Source organism: Ochotona curzoniae, unplaced genomic scaffold (assembly GCF_017591425.1).
Source record: "Ochotona curzoniae isolate NIBS_2020 unplaced genomic scaffold, NIBS_Ocur_1.0 contig_883, whole genome shotgun sequence".
NCBI lineage: Eukaryota > Metazoa > Chordata > Mammalia > Lagomorpha > Ochotonidae > Ochotona > Ochotona curzoniae.
Window position 1 is genome coordinate 48,013,057 of NW_024466599.1, and position 20,353 is coordinate 48,033,409.

At 38.8% G+C, this 20,353-nt stretch overlaps 1 protein-coding gene across 1 annotated transcript in view; it reads left to right on the forward strand.

Annotated features, from left to right (window-relative positions):
* Window positions 1–1,378: 1,378 nt before the first annotated feature.
* Window positions 1,379–20,353, forward strand: part of PNPT1 (polyribonucleotide nucleotidyltransferase 1) — a 36,393-nt gene continuing 17,418 nt past the window's right edge. The window contains exons 1-15 of the mRNA XM_040993428.1: window positions 1,379–1,550; window positions 4,410–4,470; window positions 5,197–5,271; window positions 6,310–6,415; window positions 6,797–6,846; window positions 8,442–8,505; window positions 8,601–8,648; window positions 9,835–9,948; window positions 13,030–13,216; window positions 13,908–13,959; window positions 14,319–14,376; window positions 15,855–15,951; window positions 16,396–16,498; window positions 17,481–17,551; window positions 19,402–19,438. Of these exons, the coding sequence (XP_040849362.1) occupies window positions 1,390–1,550; window positions 4,410–4,470; window positions 5,197–5,271; window positions 6,310–6,415; window positions 6,797–6,846; window positions 8,442–8,505; window positions 8,601–8,648; window positions 9,835–9,948; window positions 13,030–13,216; window positions 13,908–13,959; window positions 14,319–14,376; window positions 15,855–15,951; window positions 16,396–16,498; window positions 17,481–17,551; window positions 19,402–19,438 (1,284 nt within the window). The 5' untranslated portion in view covers window positions 1,379–1,389. The remainder of the gene's footprint in view (window positions 1,551–4,409; window positions 4,471–5,196; window positions 5,272–6,309; window positions 6,416–6,796; window positions 6,847–8,441; window positions 8,506–8,600; window positions 8,649–9,834; window positions 9,949–13,029; window positions 13,217–13,907; window positions 13,960–14,318; window positions 14,377–15,854; window positions 15,952–16,395; window positions 16,499–17,480; window positions 17,552–19,401; window positions 19,439–20,353) is intronic.

Genomic DNA, 20,353 nt, shown 5'->3' on the forward strand with positions numbered 1-20,353 from the left:
ACAGAGAGGAGAGACAGAGGGAGAAAGTTTTCTGCTGGTACACTCCCCCAGATGGCCACAACAGCCAGAGCTGAGCTAAACTGAAGCCAATAACAAGAAGCTAGGAGCTTCTTCCACATCTCCCACACAGGTGCAGTATCCCAAGGCTTTGGGCTACTATTTAACGCCAAATTATATACGGCATTTTGCAGTGAAGATTTGGTTTAGGGCCCGACGCAGTAGCTCAGCAGCTAAAGTTCTTGACTTGCATGGGCCAGGATCCCATATGGGTACAGGTTCTAATCCCGGCAGCTCTGCTTCCCATCCAACTCCCTGCATGTGGCCTGGGAAAGCAGTCAAGGACAGCCAAAAGACTTGGGATCCTGCACCTGCTTGGGAGATCCAGAGGAGGCACCTGACTCCTGGCTTTGGATTGACTTAGCTCCGGCCATTGAAGCTGACTGGGAAATGAACCATGGGACGGAAGATCTTCCTCTTTGTCTCTTCTCCTCTCTGTCTCTCCTCCTCTCTGTATATCTGACTTTGCAATAACAATAAATCTGTTTTTAAAAAAATCACAAAGCTTGGCCTGGTATTGCGGTATAGTCGCAACACTTGCATCACATATGGGTATCCCGCTCGTTTTCTAATCCAACTCCCTGCTAATGGCTTGGGAAAGGCAGTGGGAGATGGACCAAGTGATTGGGACCCTGCTACCATGAGGGAGACCCAGATGAAACTCCTGGCTTTAGTCTGACCCAGCCTGGGCCATTGTGTCCATCTAGGGAGTGAGTCTCCCTTTTGAATAAATATATTTTCCAAAAATAAAAAAGAAAATCATGTTTGACTGAAACAAGCAGAGAAATGAATTACAAGAAATAAATCAGTGAAAGTGAAAATCAATTAATATATATATATTAATTAATATATACCTAAAATTGCCAGTCTATAAGAAATGAAATTTACTAGAAATCAGTAAACTGCAGTATATACGTGCTATGTGAAATTTATAACTAAAATTCAGGGCAGAGTTGGGGAGAAGGAGATCTCTTTCCAAACTCCAGGACAAACATTCTCATAATTTTTAGTTCATGCAGGTAAATACTCATCATTTTTTTTAACAGTTACTTCTATTATTACTATGTATACCAAACTTTTATAGATTTACATTATCCTAGATCTTCTAAAACGACGGCATTCCCTCCCCCGCCCCCATCATTCTTTATCTGCCTTTCACTGGCAAAGAAAAACAGAAAAAGGCTGTTACAAGGCGATCGCGTTCTGAGGGGTATGACCCTACTCAGCTGTCGTAGAAAGCGACAGTGTGCGTTTACCCGGCGTTCCCAGGCCCCGCCCCCGGGCCGGGTGAGCCAATGAGGACCCAGCCCGGGCTGATCGCGGGCAGGTGTCATGGCGGCGTGCAGGCACTGCTGCTCCTGCCTGCGGCTCCGGCCCCTGGGCGATGTCTCCCTGCGGCTGCCGGGGCGGGATCGAGCGCTCACACGCTTGCAGGTGCGAGCGCTGTGGGGTGGCTCCGGGGCCCGAGCAGTGGCAGTGGACTTGGGCAACAGGTAAGAGACGGCGTGCGTTCCCCGTCCTCGCCCAACTTCCTGTCTGGCCAGCCCGGGTGCGTTCACCTTCCAGGGTGCGAATCCCACCGCGCAGGTCTCTTGACCATCTCTACCCCAGATCTACATTCCCAGCTTTCCCTGTCGGGCTCGGAGTTTCCCCTTCTGAGACCTTACCCCTGCCTCACTGCCTCGTGCTCCTTGCTTCTCCCAGCTGCTGTGTTCGGGGCTCCCTTCCTCTGGCCTTAGGGTGTCCCTGATTTTTGCTCTTTTCGGGTTCTGTCATAGGAAAGACTGCACCTCGCAATGAGCTGACACATGTATACGTGACTCCGTCCTCCTGACCTCCGCAGTGACCCTGAATAGGAAGAAAGGGAGAGGGAAAGAAATGTTTAATTGAACCGTTGTCTGATACATGCAATCTTTTAAAGCCTGTGTTAAGACATTTCTACTTTACAGTTGTAACATCAGAGGGTTAAAAAAAGTTTAAGGAACTTTTTCAGTCAAAAAGTTAGTCCTGTGGATCTAAGTGGATTTGGGTTTCTTGTTGACAAACCCCATGCTTTCTTCAGAGATTTGCCACAATTTATGTTAAAAACTGCTTCCCAAGAAACATATTTATTTTTAGAATAAGTGAATCTGTTAATGTATACTTTATATACCTAAGTATTTGAAATATTTTTGACCCCAACTTATAAAAAAAAAAAATCTTTGAATCAGACCTTCTTCGTGATTGACTAGAACACATTCTTTCACCACGTATGTAGAATGAGGTGTTTGAATTTGATCAAGAGGTCTGCAAATGTTTCAGTGAAGGGCCAGCTAGTAAATAGTTAAAGTTTTTGCACTACCTACCTACTACCCTCTTAAAATGGAAGAAGCATGCTTAACTGAATAGCTGCGCAGAAAAGGGATACACGCTGTAATCTGCCGACCCCTAGCCAAGGTGATGTCTGAGTCTTAACATTAATCCTGACTTCTCGGACGTGTGATCTACAGATAGATGCAGGTTTGTGTGACACTGCACACTGTGCCTGTCTCTGAGCCTTATGCCTTTGTCTGCTCCACTGCCAGCACCTGCCTCTTTTCTCCACCCATCGTCCACCCATTGTTACCATCAAACAACGAAAACTTATTTTATCGTACACTTGCATCATTAGGACATTTGTGTTTAGTAAAAACAGAAACCCAAATAGAATCTCTAAATAGTCCCCTGTAGTAACAAAAAGAAACCCTCAAATCTTCAAGTTCAGAGCTGATAACACAAAAACATTATGCTCATTAATATGCATTAATATATGTGTCTGTGTGTGTGTGTGTATATATATATGTGTGTGTGTACATACATATATATGCTTTGTTCTGATATGAAATTTAGCAAAATGGGTCTCCTGAATAAGTACACATGATTTTTGTTAACTCAAGCTTTAGGCAGAAGTCATTAATGTGCTGATGTACCAGGGTTGTCCCTTGATGCCTTTAGCATGTGAAGGACAGAATACTCAGGGGCCAACATTGTGAGGCAGCTGGTTAAGCCGCAGCCTGCAATGCTGGCAATCCAATATGAGCACAGATTCAACTCCAGGATGCCCCACTTCTGGTCTAGCTCCTTGCTAATGTCCCTAGGGGAAAAGTAGATGGCCCAAGTCCTTGATCCCTGTGCCTGTGTGGGAGACCCAGATGGAGTTCCAGGCTCCTAAATTCAGTCTTTGTTGCAGCTATTCGGGTAGTGAACCAGAGAACGAATGATATCTCTCTCTCCCACGTGAGGCTAATTACGAATACTACTATGAACATTGCTGTGGAAACTTTTGCATGAATGTGTGTTTTCATTTCTTTTAAGTATACAACCACAAGAATTTATTGAGTCACAAGTTGCCTGTATTACCTTTTTTGAAACTGCCAAGATTACTTCCCAAACGAGTTCAGCATTTTCTGTTACTACTATCAGGGGGTAAAAGTTCCAGTTTCTGCTCATCCTCACCAACATGTTGCTGTTGGTATTTTTGTTCTGCTTTGTTTTTAATCTTAAATATTGATTGATTTGTTTGAAAAGTAAAGTTACAGAGCAGGGGGGAGGCAGGGAGAGATATTTGAGAGAACACTGGTTCACTCCCCAAATGGCTGCAACGCCAAGGGTAAGCCAAGCCAGAGCCAGAAGTGAACAGTTTCATCTGGATCATACACTTGGTTGACAGGGGCCCACGCACTTGAGGACTTTAGCCGCTAGGCCACCACGCTGGGCCTGCTTCCAGACTATGACCTCATCTTGCCTAGTACTGATTATCTCTCTTGTTCATAGTCATCATATGACTTGATGGCAAAGATTAATTGATTAATTGCCTATATTGTGTTAGAATTTTTTATTATTTTGGGCCTGGCAGCGTGGCCTAGTGGCTAAAGTCCTCGCCTTGAACACGCTGGGATCCCATATGGGTGCCGGTTCTAATCCCGGCAGCTCCACTTCCCATCCAGCTCCCTGCTTGTGGCCTCAGAAAGCAGTTGAGGACAGCCCAAAGCTTTGGGACTCTGCACCCGTGTAGGATACCTGGAAGAAGTTCCTGGCTCCTGGCTTCGGATCAGCATAGCATCAGCCATTGCGCTCACTTGGGGAGTGAATCATTGGACGGAAAATCTTCCTCTCTGTCTCTCCTCCTCTCTGTATATCTGACTTTGTAATAAAAATAAATAAATCTTCCCCAGCGCCTATAAAACTGTACCACATAATACAATGTAAACAACAATTAAAAATAAATAAATAAATAAATCTTAAAAAAAAAAGAATTTTTGATTATTTTGTTCTAAGCTAAGAATTATACTGATGACCTAAGCCATTATATATTGTATTTTTTTTCTTAACAGAAAATTAGAAATATCCTCTGGAAAACTGGCCAGATTTGCAGATGGCTGTGCTGTAGTACAGGTAAAAAGTCCAGATTTTTAAAATTTCATCTTAACAAAATGCTTATGGAAACTGGCACTCAGTGTCTTTATATCATGTCACTTAGAACTGTAGACATCAAAGTTAATAAAGATTTTAAGATCATTTCTAGTGCCAGAACCATTCCAGACAACTAGAGTAATGTCCCATATAAAGTAAAGATGGCTTGATTTATAGGATGTGACTATAATATCCTATGAGAGGGGAAGTTAGATATTCCAGTATGCATTTTTCCACTCCTGAAATATGTAGGCAACAACCAGAGTTAGGCAGAGCATATGCCAGACCTAATTTTGTATTTATGTTGAATTATATATTTGATATATTAGGTATATATATAAACTCCATCCTGATCTCCCACATGGATGACAGCACTTGAGTCATCCATTAGCTGCTGCCTTTTTGTGCATTAGCAGGAAGCCAGATTGGAATCAGTCCTAACTGGGGAGCTGGGCATCCCAAGGATTGGCTTAACCTGTTACACCACAATACCCATCCTGACTCTTATAGCTAATGGAAGCTTACTTACTATTTTAATACTGATCATCATTATGTAGAAGGAATCAAGGTTTGGGCTATTTGTAACTAACTGTTTTCATTGTAATGTGGGTAACATCTCTTCTTGAGTTTAAGTGGAATGAAGAATCATTCAATTGCTACTTAAACATTTTATTTCAAAAGAATTCAGCAGTATTCTTTATGTTCAAGTCAGGTGACACTGCAGTGATGGTCACAGCGGTCAGTAAAACAAAACCTTCACCCTCCCAGTTCATGCCTTTGGTGGTAAGTATTTATTAATTGATATAACCTGTATTGTGGCATAAACATAGAATTAGTAATATCTTTACACTGTCTAGTAAGTTCCTTGGTTCTTTGATATTGCATCATTAAAACAATTTAAACTGATTTATCCATAGCTCATTCTAGTGCTAGAAGTAAGCATACTTGAGAATATCTTAGTGTATAAGCTGACAAATGCAGTAGCAATACATGAATACTTTAGGGTTGAATAAGCAATGAATATCTTTGCCCTCATATGTCTCCCTTCAGTATGAGTCTGTAAGTATATGTTTAAGAAAGAGCTCATTAGGATTTTATGGTGTATTTCTTTTATAAAAAGGGAAATACAATTATATCTGACAGAGTTAATTCAAAAAAGGGAATGTTTGACTGGATCATAATGAGCTAACTGTGGGAAGTAGTGAAATTTAGGTAGCCATGTGATCACCAAGTGACGCTTTTAAGTTACTGAGAAACCCACATTATGGCATGGCTGTTAAAGTTGATCCCTGAGATACTGACGTTCCACATGTGTATTAGTTCAGTTCAACTACTCCACTTCCCATCTCTGCCTCTGGCCTGGGAAAAGTAAGTGGAAGAGGACCCAAGTGTTTCAGCCTCTACCACCCTTTTGGGAGACCCGGATGAAATCCCTGGTTCTCTCTTTGTTTCTGCTTCTTCCTCTCCCTCTCTGACTTTCCCTCTGTCTTCATTTCTTTCCCTCTCTTCTTTCTCTCTCCCCTCTCCTTTCCCTCCTCTTCTGGCCTCCGTCCACCTTCCTGTTCCTCTGTCTCTATTTGTATCTACCTCTGTATAATATTAAAATAATTTTTTTTAAAACGCAAGTTGCTGAAACATTTTTATCGACTCTTCTTTCTCCAAGAGATGTAAAAAGCAAAAAGAAAATAAAATATTCCGTATCCTTACTCTAAAGTGCTTTGTAAGCAACCTTGGGAGAACTAGTATTTATATAGCAGTTCTTCAATTCTAGTTTGTTAGTAATAGAATCATATGAAATTCATTTTTTCATTGCTCTTTTAGGTTGATTACAGACAGAAGGCTGCTGCAGCAGGTAGAATTCCCACAAACTATCTTAGAAGAGAAATTGGTTCTTCTGATAAAGAGATTCTTACAAGTCGTGTCATAGGTAAGATACTAAGATAGTGATATCGTCTCTGATGTACCTGTAGTCTCATTTCTTCTTGTCCCCATTTGTAAATTTTCCTTCATTGCATTAACACCATCTGAGATTATTTGTTCTCTCTTCTCACTCACATATGTGCTCTAGGAAAGAAAGAAATTTTTTGTCTCTTACCTGTTCATCTTCATGAAATATGTCTAACTTCCTTTTTCTCACTAGTAAAGTACCTTTGTATTATTAAAAGTATTGACATTTATTCTTATCCCTTTTGGTAAATCAGTCCAAGATTGAGCTGTTACCTAAGTTGGTTTGAAAGTTTCTATCCCTGAAACAACTTTGTCAACATTACTTAATGTCTTTTGGGGTTTTGTGTTTTGTTTTCTACAGATCGTTCGATTAGGCCTCTCTTTCCAGCTGGTTACTTTTATGATACCCAGGTAAATTCCGTTTGAGATTTGTTTCCAGATTAGCAAAAATTACTTAACAAAGCTCTTTAACACTTCCTACATCACCAAAAAATGTAAAATAACAATTTTGGACAATACTGTTATATTTTAATTTTTTTCAAAAAAAGATAGTACTTTAGAGCCCAGCACAATGGCTCAATGGCTAAATCCTCACCTTGCAAGTGCCAGGATCCCATATGAGCACTAATTCTTAACCTGGCCTCCACTTCCCAGCCAGTTCCTACTTATGGCCTGGGAAGGTCGCGAATGGCCCAAATCCTTAGGACCCTGCATCCACGTGGAAGACTCAGAAGAAGCTCATGACTTCAGATCAACTCAGCTCTGGCTGTTGCGGCCACTTGGAGAGTAAACCAGGGGATGTGTCTGCTTTTCTCTGTGGATCTGCCTTTCCCATAAAAATCAATAAATCTTTTTTTTTTTTAAAGCAACCAGGTAATCATTATTATAAAAAGTTGGGGAAAAAACATAGTACTTTAAAAAGGTAACATCTATTGATGTCAATTTAAGCTAACATCTGAACTGTGAGTCGTGATTACCTAACTAGAATTATCGGAGAAGCTCTCCACGTAGATGCAAGAAAGCCCTGAGGCAGGGAAGAAACTATTGGGTTTGGAAAGCCATTGTCATTGTGACTGACATAGATGGGGAGCAGCCAGGCTGGGTTATTGGTATATTAAACATACTAGATCACAGGTTGTATTAGCAACATACCAAGATGATCAACACAACTCATTTTTATTAACTTTGTATTGCTAGATCCTTTAAACCTGTATTACTTTGAGTATTATTTTATTTCACCATAATAACCCATAAATTTTCAGTTTACCTAATTGAGACTTTTTTTTTGCAAAGCAAAGTCAGAGAGAGAGAGAGAGATCTATCTATCTGCTGGTTTGAGAGAGAGAGATCTATCTTCTGATTTGAAAGAGAGAAATCTGTCTGCTGGTTTGCTTCCCAAATGCCCAGAATGGCCAGGGCTGAGCTGATCCTAAGCCAAGAGCCTGGAGCTTCCAGGTCTTCCACGTGTAGTGGGTATAGTGGGCCAAGCATCTAGGCCATCTTCTGCTGCTTGCCCAGGCACACCAGTAGGAAACTGGATAGGGAGTGGAGTAGCTGACACTTGAACCAGCATCCATATCGGATGCCAGCATCACAGGTGGCAAGCTAGCCTTCTATACCATGGCACATACCACCAAGGAAGTAATTTTCTTAAAAACAACTTTAGGCATATAGTTACAGTATAAAGTAACTTATTGGTTTATTTGCCTGTGTTTATAAACAAAGTTAACGTTTTTTTAATAGTAGAAATAATTTAGCTAACATTTCCTGGCTATTTGCAATACCCCCAGTGTGTTGGTAAGTACTATACACAAACTGTTTCTATAATTTGAAAAGTAACCTTTTAGGAAGATGTCATTTTTCTTCTTTGCTAAAGATGAGGAAAGTTTTAAGGTTTAATTTATATATCCAGTGTCAAGCATTTAGTTCAATGATAGCTAAAATTAAAAGAATTTTGCTACAAAGCACATGCTTTTAAAGTGCTTTGAATCGTTTCTTTTACCTAGGTCCTTTGTAATCTGTTAGCAGTAGATGGTATTAATGAACCTGATGTCCTTGCAATTAATGGTGGTAAGTATTAAAATAGAGATTAAAATTATCACTTGATTATTTTTTAAAGCAGTTATATGTTTTAATTTCAGATTTTATTTTTCTCCTTTTTTAAGCTTCTGTAGCCCTCTCCTTATCAGATATTCCTTGGAATGGACCTGTTGGTAAGTTAGGATTTAAAGATAAGAAAGTATTCATGTTTTGTCAATAAATAATAGTGAACATGTTACAACAAGGACATTGATTTGTTTACTCTGATGTGTTAAAACAGGCATTCTGAGACACCTTTTGGGTCATTCAGACATTTCCATCCTTGTCTTGGATTTTGCTTCCAATTACAGAATGTTAGGTTTTTACAGATTATATAGCCCTAGATATTTTAACTTCTTAGTTATCTGTTTGCTGCTAGAGGACCAAAACATTACCTCACTACATGCAGTTTGAAGAGAAAACTATTGTGTTTATTAACTTTTAACTCTTAAAAGTTTTAGTTACTTAGGGCCAGCACAATAGTGTAGCAGGCTAATCATCTGCCTACTGGTGCCAAATCCTGTATGAGCTCCAGTTCATGTCCTGGTTGCTTCACTTCCCAATCCAGCTCCCTGCATATTGCCTGGGAAAACAATGGAGCATAGCCCAAATCCTGGAGTCCCTGCACCCTCATGGGAGACCTGGAAGAAGTTTGTGGCTCCTCGCTGAGATCAGCCCAGCTCTGGCTGGTGCAGCCATCTGGGAGTGAACCAACAAATGGAAAATCTTACTATAACTCTGACTTTCCAAGTCAAAAACTAAATCTTTTTTATTTAATGTTTCAATTATATAATATAAAAGTCATTCATTGAGAAAATAATTACTGGGTCTTAAATGCCACTAATCACTGAGCTAAGCACTGAAGGAACAAAGGCAGATTCACACTAGCAAAACAAAGATGAAAGAGGTGGTTCTTATGTTCAGAATTAATAATAGAAAAGATAATTATTTATAAGCAGTATTAAGGCATAGGCAAAGTACCAAAAAAAAGATAAAGAGCTGGCTTAGTTTTGTTGGCTTAGGTTGTCAAGAAGGGCTTCTGGTAGTAGTCAGATTTTAAACGGGTCCTAGAAGTCTAGATCAGGAGAATATGAAGCATAAATGCAGGAATGTGGACAGAATGGTCAGAGCATTCCAGAGTGCTCCAGTGAGGCCAGAAAATAGGATGACACATAATTCGCTGTGAGCCTTCAAAACCATGACAAGACTAGAAATTTTATTCTGTAATCACAATCAAAGATAAAATAGAAGCCATCATTGGCATAATATATTGAAAATGGGACTTTTTATTTTAAAACATGTCATTTTATCATGTTTCAGGGGCAGTACGAATAGGAATAATTGATGGAGAATGTGTTGTAAACCCAACACGAAAAGAAATGTCCTCTAGCACTTTGAATTTAGTAGTTGCTGGAGCACCCAAAAGTCAGATTGGTAAGTGACTTAAATACCACTTTTTCTTATTCATATTATTTTGTTTTAGTATTCTGTACATAGTTGATTAGGGCACAAAGGGTCAAGGGCTACAGAAAAGTGGGTAAGACCATTGTTTCCACATTTTTTTTCGGGGTAATGGGGGAGATAAATGGAGAAGCCCTACCCAGCCTTCCACCCATCCCAGGTCCCTGTTGTGGGGCATGCTCTGAGGGTCCTGTTCAAGTGGTTTTGATAGTTCAGCAGTTCTGACTTGCTGCCAATCTCGCCATTCCAAGTACAATGAAATCTCTTCAGAATCTACTGGCTGACATAGCCTACCTTAGAGTCTCCATTAGCCCAGATTTTCACTGCCAACACTTGGCTGGGTAGATGATTGATTTGTTCTGTCCTCCATCCTGTTGTAGTACCAGGTGTTCTCTGCAGGTTCCAATAGACTGCCATATCCTCCATGTGCACTTGGATTTGTTGTCTGCTGTTCCATATGAGCCTCTGAGGAGGCTCAGCTTTGACACCTGCACTCCATGGTCAGTCCATGGAATCTGTACTTCTGTTCATGGTTGGGGTTCTGAGTCCGGCAGTTCAGTTGCAGGGATCCCCAGAGAAACCTTGTCTGAGGTGATCCCAGACCTGATTCTTACGCGTGATTGCCAGTACGATGGCTGGCACATTCCATCGCCCCAATCAGCTTATACCTATGTTGGTGGTTGCAATTGCTGGATCAGTTCTGCTTCCAACCCTGTCTTCCGCACGAACCAATAGATGTTGCAGTCCAGCCTGATTCTGCCCAGCACACTTTTGGCCCTCACACAAACCAATGGGCACTGCAACCTAGTTGGGGGCAAATCAACAATAACCCCCACCAGGCCCGCTCCCTGCCCTGGTTCCCATGCTTGCCAGCATGTACAGCAGACTGGTCTAGTCTGTCCCACATTGCATTTAGCTCTCCTACATGTCACTGGGCATTTCAACCCAACCATCCCCACTATCCAGCCCACACACATGCTGGTTGGTGCCGTTCTGTCTAACCACGTCTGCTGCAGTCCTGGTTTTCATGCTTTCCTGTGGGAGTGATAACCCAAGAGGGAGGTGCCCACTATTTCCCTACTGGGCCTACTCCCGGATCATATACATTCTAGGTGGTTCTGCAGTTTAGCTTGACAGAATTAGTCCCCAGTGCCAGCATCTGCCAGCTGAAGTTGCGGCAAAGCCCAGCTAACCCTAACCCACTCTGATTTATGCTTACACTGTAGGAACAGTCAGTCTAGCCTGGCTTTTCCCTGATCTAGCTCACATGAGGCCCACAAGTATTATAGCTCTCTGCCCAGTCTGATCTACCCCCATCCCAACTCACACTCTCCAGTGGGAATGATGTTCCAGCAGGGGAGCCCTCTACTTTTCCCCTACCAGCTTTTCACCTTTACCCCACCCCTGGGTCTTGCATGTGCTGGCTGGGCTAAATACCACTTTTATTTTATATTTCTGACTTCCTAAAAATGTGTTTAACTTCTATGTAGTTAATAGTCCCAAATAGTTTTGTTTGTCTCTGTCCTGTTTTGAAGTACTCTTCATATCAAATAAAACCTTAAATGAATTATTTTGTTAGTTTAAATGTTTTAATTTAGATAATACTAAATCTGTTTGGTATCATTCAAGAAACAAAACATTTATGGTGAGTAAAACATTGGCAATAAAGAATAAGAAAGGCACTGATCTTGGGTTATTTTTACTTATTTTGTATAATAAAATGACACAGTTGCATGAATGAAAAAATAGGGCCTTATCCTGTGGAAGGAGAGTGTCTTAGCAATCAGAATGACCAGACTTGGCAGTCTGACTCTACCACTTGTAACTATGAACTAAGGCAGATAAACTGAACTTAAATTGATTTATTCTACCATGTGAGATTTGACTTTTCAGGTACATCTTCTGGTATGTAAACGTTTTAATAAAATATAAAGGGAACTATTAGACTTTCAATGTAACATTACGTGAAGTACCTCATTTCCAGCTTCTGGTTCTGGTATGTTGATAGTAATTGAGTTAGAATTAGGTAGTATATGAGAAACAAATGTAACAGGGGTATTTATGTAGTCTACATATTACTTGAGTGTGTTGTCAAATGAAATAACAAGACTTTAAAAATACAGAATTTGGGGCCAGTGTGCTGGCCTGAGGTATTAAGCTGTTACCATTGATACTGGCATTCCCAATGGGTATTACTGCAAGTCCTGGCTGTTCTATTTCTGATCCAGCTCCCTGCTAATACACCTGGGAAAGCAGTGGAAGATGGACCCCTACACCCAAATGGGAGACCTGGAAGAAGTTCCCAGCTCCTACCTTTGGCCTGGCGCAGCTCCAGCTGTTGTGGCCACTGAGGAGTGACCCAGGAATGAAAAATCTTCATCTCTTCTGTCTTTCTGTAACTTGGCCTTTCAAATGAATAAATAAATCTTTACCGAAAAGAAAAGGAAATCTGCTTTTCTCTCAACTAAAAGAAATACAGAGATATGAATCCCAGACAAGTGGTAGTGTTTCCAAGACTTCTTAATAAACCTAAATTTCTTTTAGCTCTGCTACCTTCACAAGTATGACCTTTATCTTTATGCTTGGGAATTGGCACCAGAACTCTGACTTTCATGCAGGAGGAAGGAAAAAGGAGGGATTACCAAAAACATGTGTGCCTGGGGAGTAAGTAACTCTCCTGTTTAAGGACTTTTCTCAGAATTTCTCACAAAACAGGTTCCATTTACATCTAACTGGCCAGGACAGTGTCACCTTAATGTGTCCTTGACTGCAAAGAAAGCACAGTTCCTTGATTTCTTTGTTGTTTCATTTTTATGGGAAAATTTCATTAAATTTAAGGACAATATACACATGAATTAAAATATAAAGATTTCTTTATTTATTTACTGTTGTCTAGTTTTGAAAGTATGTTGATTTTTTGAGGAAAGAAAACCAATCCGTGAATGTATCACTAAAAAATAAAATCATTCTATAAGTGTCATATTGTGGTATTTGGAAATGCTTTATTGATAAAATTCCAATGGCAATCATGATTTTCTTCTTTTCTTTAAATAGTTATGTTGGAAGCCTCTGCAGAAAACATTTTACAGCAGGACTTTTGCCATGCTATCAAAGTGGGAATGAAACATACCCAACAAATCATCCAGGGCATCCAGCAGCTGGTGAGAGAAATTGGTGTTTCCAAGAGGACACCGCAGAAGTTATTCACCCCTTCACCAGAGACTGTGAAATACGCTCATACGTAAGAACATTTATACAAAAGAAAATATGATATTGTTCCCAGGTTTAATTTTCTTTCAAGAAAAAAAACTTTTCTTTGAAAGCACTCCTGTGTATTATTTCTTAAATAGAACTTTCCTGTTTAGAGAATCACTTGCCATAAATATACATAAAAATAACCTCTTGTAGAAAAAAAAAAAATATATATATATATATATATCCTCTTGTACGGAGCCAGATTGAATCTCAAATGACAGCAACAGTATGTTCACTGACCAGGAATTGTATACTCTCTGTATATCTGTGGCTAGGAAAAAAGAAATCCTAAGAGATTTAAATATCTAAGAAAACTTGGGATTGCCAAAACAAAATCAAGTATAACTATCACCATACTTCAATAGTATTCGAAATAGTGCCCGACAGATGCACACTCTACACTTACAAATAAGTCCCATATGGATTTAAACCATTTAAGAAAAGGGGCATGGTAGAATGTGAGAGTGATTTCTTGTGAGGGGTGAGGGAAAAGAAATGTATGTTCTATATCATAAGTAATGGATTAGCCATTATAAGCAATATTTTTACATATTTTTTAGTGCTCCATGAAATGTTTTTTAAATTTTTAACTTTTTAAAGTTCAGTTTTATATATAGTAGCAACTGCCTTATGTTTCCCAATATTTTATGTTAATATTTATTTTGTACTTTACATAGACTTGCCATGGAGAAACTGTATGCTGTTTTTACAAATTATGAACATGATAAAGTAGGTATACTTGAATTTTGTCATTATATAAATGTTCTAGGAATACTTCTCTGTCATAATTCACATAATTTCACCTGTGATTGTTAATGCTATTTTTATTAAAAATCTGTACTCAAAAGCTAAATAAAATGTTATTTGCATCTTGATTCTTTCATCGATAAATGCAAGTTTTAAGAAGGTATGCATTATGTTTGTGTGAATTAGGCAGTTATTTCTTGTAAGTTCATAAGCAGTCCTAATCTCTCAAAGAAGATTATTAGTATAAAAAATAATCTGATTGTTCTTACAGTGTCTGAAAAATAGAAATATTAAGTGCTGCATACATATATATGAACTAATAATGCTCAGTCTTCTTTTAGATTTCCAGAGATGAAGCTGTTAACAAGATCAGACTAGAGACAGAGGAACAACTAAAAGGTAGATTCCCTTTTTTTAATTAAAAAATTCAAAGTAAATAATTGATTTTTAAAATTTTGGTAGTAACACCTAGAAAAAAACAGTTACTGTCATTACTCCTTGATTTTATCTTCAGTAACTTAAGGCAGTCGCATATCATGGGACTACTGCTAACTTCAGTAATGTTGCTGGTGCTGCATTTGGTATAGAGCAGTGACCTAGAAATGCAGAAGGTGAAGTACACCTAGGCTTCCATGCTTCGGACTATTTCATTCTAAGTTGGGTAACTTTGTGTCATATTGTTTGAAAGTCTGAATGATATTCTTTAAAACTCTTGAGTTCTTTGTCTGTGAAATTCCAACGCTTGTGGTGGGCAGTACAGCATAGCAGGTTTAGCAATGGCCAGGGTTGCCTGAATCACATACCAGAGTGCCTGAGATTGAATACTACCTCCATTCTAATCTAGCTTCCTACAGATGTGCCTGGGAGAAAGCAGATGATGTTCAAGTACCTGAGTCCCCACCATCACCTTGGCAGACACTCATGGAGTTCCTAGCTCTTAGCTTTTAGCCTGGCCCAGTCCTGAAGCTGACAGTTGTATTCAAGTCATGGCTTGAATACAACTGGAATTTCAGCACATTTTTCCATTAAAGCTTTTTTTCTTCTGTAGAATGTTAGTTATAGAATATACCTCATGAATCATTATGAAAATTAAAGCTGTTTTTAAAACACCAATAAAATACCTAACAAAACAATTTCAAGAGTTAGTTTTTAAAAAGTTAGTTAAGGGCCCAGCACAGTAGCTTAGTGGCTCAAGTCCTGGCCTTGCATGCACTGGGATCCCACAGGGATGCCGGTTTGTGTCCTGGTGACCCTACTTCCCATCCAGCTCCCTGCTTGTGACCTGGGAAAGCAGTTGAGGATGGCCCAAAGCCTTGGGACAGTGCACCTGCGTGGGAGACTCAGAAGATGCTCCTGGCTCCTGGCATCGAATCAGCTCAGCTCCAGCCACTGAGGCTTCTTGGGAGTGAACCAAGGGATGAAAGATCTTTCTCTCTGCCACTCCTTCACTTTGTAAAAATCTGATTTTCAAAAAAAAAAAAAAAATCAGTGGGAATTTGTGAAATATAAAGAACATAGCTTCCTCCCCATTTTGTGGATTAAAAGTTGCAAAGCAAAGAGAATGGGAGTGACTCAGATCATCTTATCATATAGTGAGCTGGATTTGCCAGGTAACAAAAACCATGAGAGAGCTGTTTGCAAAACACTGTTGTTCCAGTAGAAAGCAATCTCCAATGCCAGGACATCCAAGGTATTTAATACTTCGTGTCCCAGTATTTTCAGATCAATACATGATTTAGTTACTTTGTTGGCCTTAGGACAAGATGTTAAATTCAACTCCTTTGGTTTAATGGTTAATTGATTTGATGCTGTGAATGTCCAAAAAATTATTTCATCCAAAAAGAAAAAAACTTCTGTTTTGTCTTTTTTTTTAATAGAAAAATTTCCTGAAGTTGATCCATATGAAATAATAGAATCCTTCAATGTTGTCGCAAAGGAGGTTTTTAGAAGTATTATTTTGAATGAATACAAGAGGTAAACATAAGCTTTTCTGATAAAATTGAAACATGCTCTGTCTCTGCAAGTTGCCTTAAAAGTAGCAGCTTGCTCAAAGGAAGGAACTAGCCTTTTTCGTTCAAGTAAACAATAAAAAATTTACTTATGCTTGAAATGATCTCCTGTTGAAGAAAGAGTATGTGGCTGTCCCTCGTGGGCTGCGTCTCGCAGCCCTGACTGCATATTAGAACCAACTACAAAGCTTCTTGTATGACAAGTATGTAGGTCACAACCCCAGAAGTTCCAATTTCGGTGGATTTAGTGTGGGGATCAATGATCTGCATTAATTTTTTATAAAGTTTTACCAAGGATTATGTCTTAGACATACATCTGGGTTGAGAATTTCCTGATAAAAACGGCTAAAATATGATTACATTCTTGTTTTCCACCAGTTTTTCATGTTCATTTCCTTTATTACTATAGATGCGATGGACGGGATTTGACTTCACTTAGGAATATAAGCTGTGAAGTAGATATGTTCAAAACTCTTCATGGGTCAGCACTATTTCAAAGAGGACAAACACAGGTAATATACATGAAAAGCCCTTGCAAGTGACTGAATTATTATTTCATTAAAACTATACATTATGTACCTGCCATGTTTTCATTATATGAAATGTATGTATTCATACTAATATTTGGCATGCTTTGGAAATAATTTTAACAAGCTTTTTGAGGTTCAATTGACATCAATAGCCTGCACATATTTAAAGTTTTACACATTTGAGAATCTGACTACGATCCATATAATGAACATGTTCATCACTCCCCAAAATTTTTACCTGCTTCTTTGTTAGAATAGGGAATAGAAATATTCCTCCAAGCAACTACTGTTCTGCTTGGTCACAGTTTGTACATCAGTTTGCATTTTCTAGAATTTTCCAGTATTTTTACTGTATTTTAATTTTAGGTGTATAAACTTGAGTCCCTGATATGAAGGTGCCCCAGATATTGTCTCTTAGACCTGTGATACTGTTTTTTAGACTGGGTAATCTCTGTTACCTTCTTGTTCACTGGCTCTTGTCATTTTTTCATTATGATAATACATTTTAATCCCCTTTGATTCTTTATAACCTTGCACAGAATTATTACTGCTGTTCAACATTTTTGCTATTTAATCTTCTTAATAAACTTAGTTTTGGACCCTTCATTATCATTTTATTGAGCATGGCCCGTTTGTTGTTTCGTTATAGGCTCTATCCAGGACCTTATGAATGATTCATTTTAGAATCTCTGGATTATGTTATAATCCTCCAAAGAAGATTGATATATTTTTTGAAAGCAGGCAGTTTTATTGACTGAACCTTTATTAAGCCTTCCTCTGTTGACTAGTACATAGTTTTTATTAATATTCCTTCTTCTTATGTCCTCTGTAACACTCATAATACAATGCTATTTGTGGTATATATGATGTTACATCTTTGGATTACTGAAAGGCTTACACAAATATGTTTAACTTTCATCTTTCTTAGTTTATTAAAGTTTGAGGAATTTTTATTCTTTTTTAGGTGCTTTGTACTGTTACATTTGATTCATTAGAATCCAGTATTAAATCAGATCGAATCACAACAGCTATAAAGTAAGTTAATGTTTTCTGACATTGTATTTGTGGATATCCTTGCTTATGATTAAAGTTCATATGGTATATTAATAATTTTTAATATTTTTAAACTTATATTGGTACATCATGTTTGTTCAAATACTTAGGATTTCAAGTGATTTCTTTTGGTGTGATACACTGTCTTGGTTTGGAACAAATGTTGATGAAACATTTAATTCTTTAAACACATTTAGTTCATTCTTTGTCTCTCGAGATATCCCTTAGGACAAGTTTCCTATACTATGAATAAATAAAGCACCTAGACAATTAATATCTAAGGATATTAATGAAAAACTTTGATTAATCCCAAGTCACATTGTGATTTTGTGCTCATAAATACATAGCTTTCCGCAAGTTTTCAGTAAAATGAAAGTGATCAGTTTCAGATGATGAGAATCTATATTGCAGTCCCTTGCAGCTTTACTACATCACAGTCCTGGGACTTAGAGCTAATTTTTCTTTCCTCTAAAATGGCTGTTTTCCTATTCCTAGTTAAGGATCTCAGAATAGGACTCTGTTGTCCTGGAGATAAGGATAACCTCTAGTACTTCAGGGTAGCCACCCCCATTGTTTATCCTTTAGCTGATATGATAAACAACCCAGCTATAACATTAAGACTGGAAAGCCCATCCTAATCATGTGCTTTGTATGTATTTTATGTTCCCATTAAAGCCAAAACTGGGTTGCCTTACCCCTTTGCCTCCTTTTTCTTCTGAGACACAACAGATTTTAGTAAGAAGGAGCATTGAGAACCTCCAGATATTTTAGTTCCAGGTCTGTAGTCACATAAATGAGAAGGAAGATGTCACTCAGCCATCATGGCCTTTGGTACTTTTCTTAGGAAATGCAGCTACAGAGCCAGCCATCCTTGTCTTCCTCTCTGATTCCAAAAATCTGTGACTCCTTCAGTCTCCCGAGTTCATTTATAGGTTTCTTCTCTAATGCTGCAGTCAACAGCTACACATATCCTGTTATATCCCAGGTTTTTTTCATGTAATTCCACTCAAAGGAGAAACCATTTGTGTTAAGGTCCTCATGTGCCTGTATTTTCATCTAGATTTCTGATTTCCTTCATTCAGGAACTGGTTTCTACCCAACTTACTTTCACTCACTCTTCCACACACTTTGAAGATTTATTTTTATTTGGAAAAGCAGAAATAAAGAGAAGAAGGAGAGACAGAGAGAAAATTCCTTCTTCCACTGATTCATTCCCCAAACGGTTTCAACAGCCTGAGCTGAGCTGAGCTGATCTAAAGCCAGGAGCCCTCTTCCAGGTCTCCCATGCAGGTGCAGGATCCCAAGGATTTGGGCTGTCCACTGCTTTCCCGGGCCAAAGGCAGGGAGCTGGATGGGAAGCAAAGCAGCTGGGATTAGAACCAGCGCCCATATGGGATCCCGGCTCATGCAAGGCGAGGACTTTAGCCACTAGGCTACTGCGCCAGGTCCTCTTTTTTAAAGCCCTGAAAGATATTTGCCTTTCAAATAATCAGACTACTCCCAGTTAAACCCTATGTTATGATGTTCTGAGATTTAACTAATATGGTCATGGCAGGTAGAGTTCTCTGAGTAGTAACAAATGTTTAAAAAATATGTATCTGCCATCTTGATATATTATTTCTATGTTTAAAGGCTTATATTTTGAAAATACTTCTTTTTCTTAAATATCTGCATTCATTCATAAGTGGCAGAAAAAAATAAACCATCTTTCATCTTCTTAATTTTTATGGGTCTTCATTTTCAGACAAACTTAATAACAATCAATACCTTTTTGTTCTAATCCTAATATTCACTGAAATATATTTATATAATATTGTACCTTTTGTTTATAGTGGAATAAAAGATAAAAACTTCATGCTACACTATGAGGTAAGGTTCAGCTTTTTCCCCCAACATTTTATAACGAGAATTTTTAGGACAGAAAAGAGTTAAGCTAAAGTGAATATATTCATATATTATAACCCTGATTCTACAATTAATCTTTCACTCTGCTCGTTTTATCACATAATGTATTTATCTGCTAAGATTAATATGGGGGATATTATGTATCATAAAGAAAGGATTTAGGGAGATTCAGTACTAGTTTTCTGATTAACTTGCTGATCCAAGCCTTGCATAAAGTTAAATATATTAGTCAATATTGTTTCAGGAAAGAAAGAGACAGTACATGTATATCAGACAACATTGGAGCTTTTCAGATACTTCACTGATTAATCAGCTTCTCCCATTAGCCCATTGGCTCATTTAAAATGTTCCTATTTCTATGCAGCTGATTAGTAGTAAAGAATTTGAAATGTTTAATGCTAATTTCCTTGTTTGAAACAATACATAATTGAGTTTGTGATTGACTTTATTCATAGCCAGTGCTTAGGAACTAAATACAATGTATGGCATTTATTTGTTTATTTTTCAAAAGGCAAAGTTTACAGAGAAAGAAGCAGAAATAGCTGGGTTTTCCATGCATTGGTTCACTCCCCAAATGGCCACAACAGCCAGGGCTGAGCCAATCTGAAACCAGGAGTTAGGAGCTTCCTCCAGCTGTCCCATGTGGGTACAGGCTCACAAGGATCTGGACCATGTGCTGCTTTCCCAGGACATAAGCAGGGAACTGGATCAAGAGCAGAGTAGTGCAGTTAGGTTTTCCATGTGGGTGGCTTTAGCCCAGCCCAAAGCTGGCCATTGTGGCCATAGATGGAGCCGGTCACCTGTTGGAAGACGGCTCTTTCTCACTCTGCTCCTCATCAAGTTCCTGACTCCTCACTCTGGCCTGGCTCAGCCCTTGTT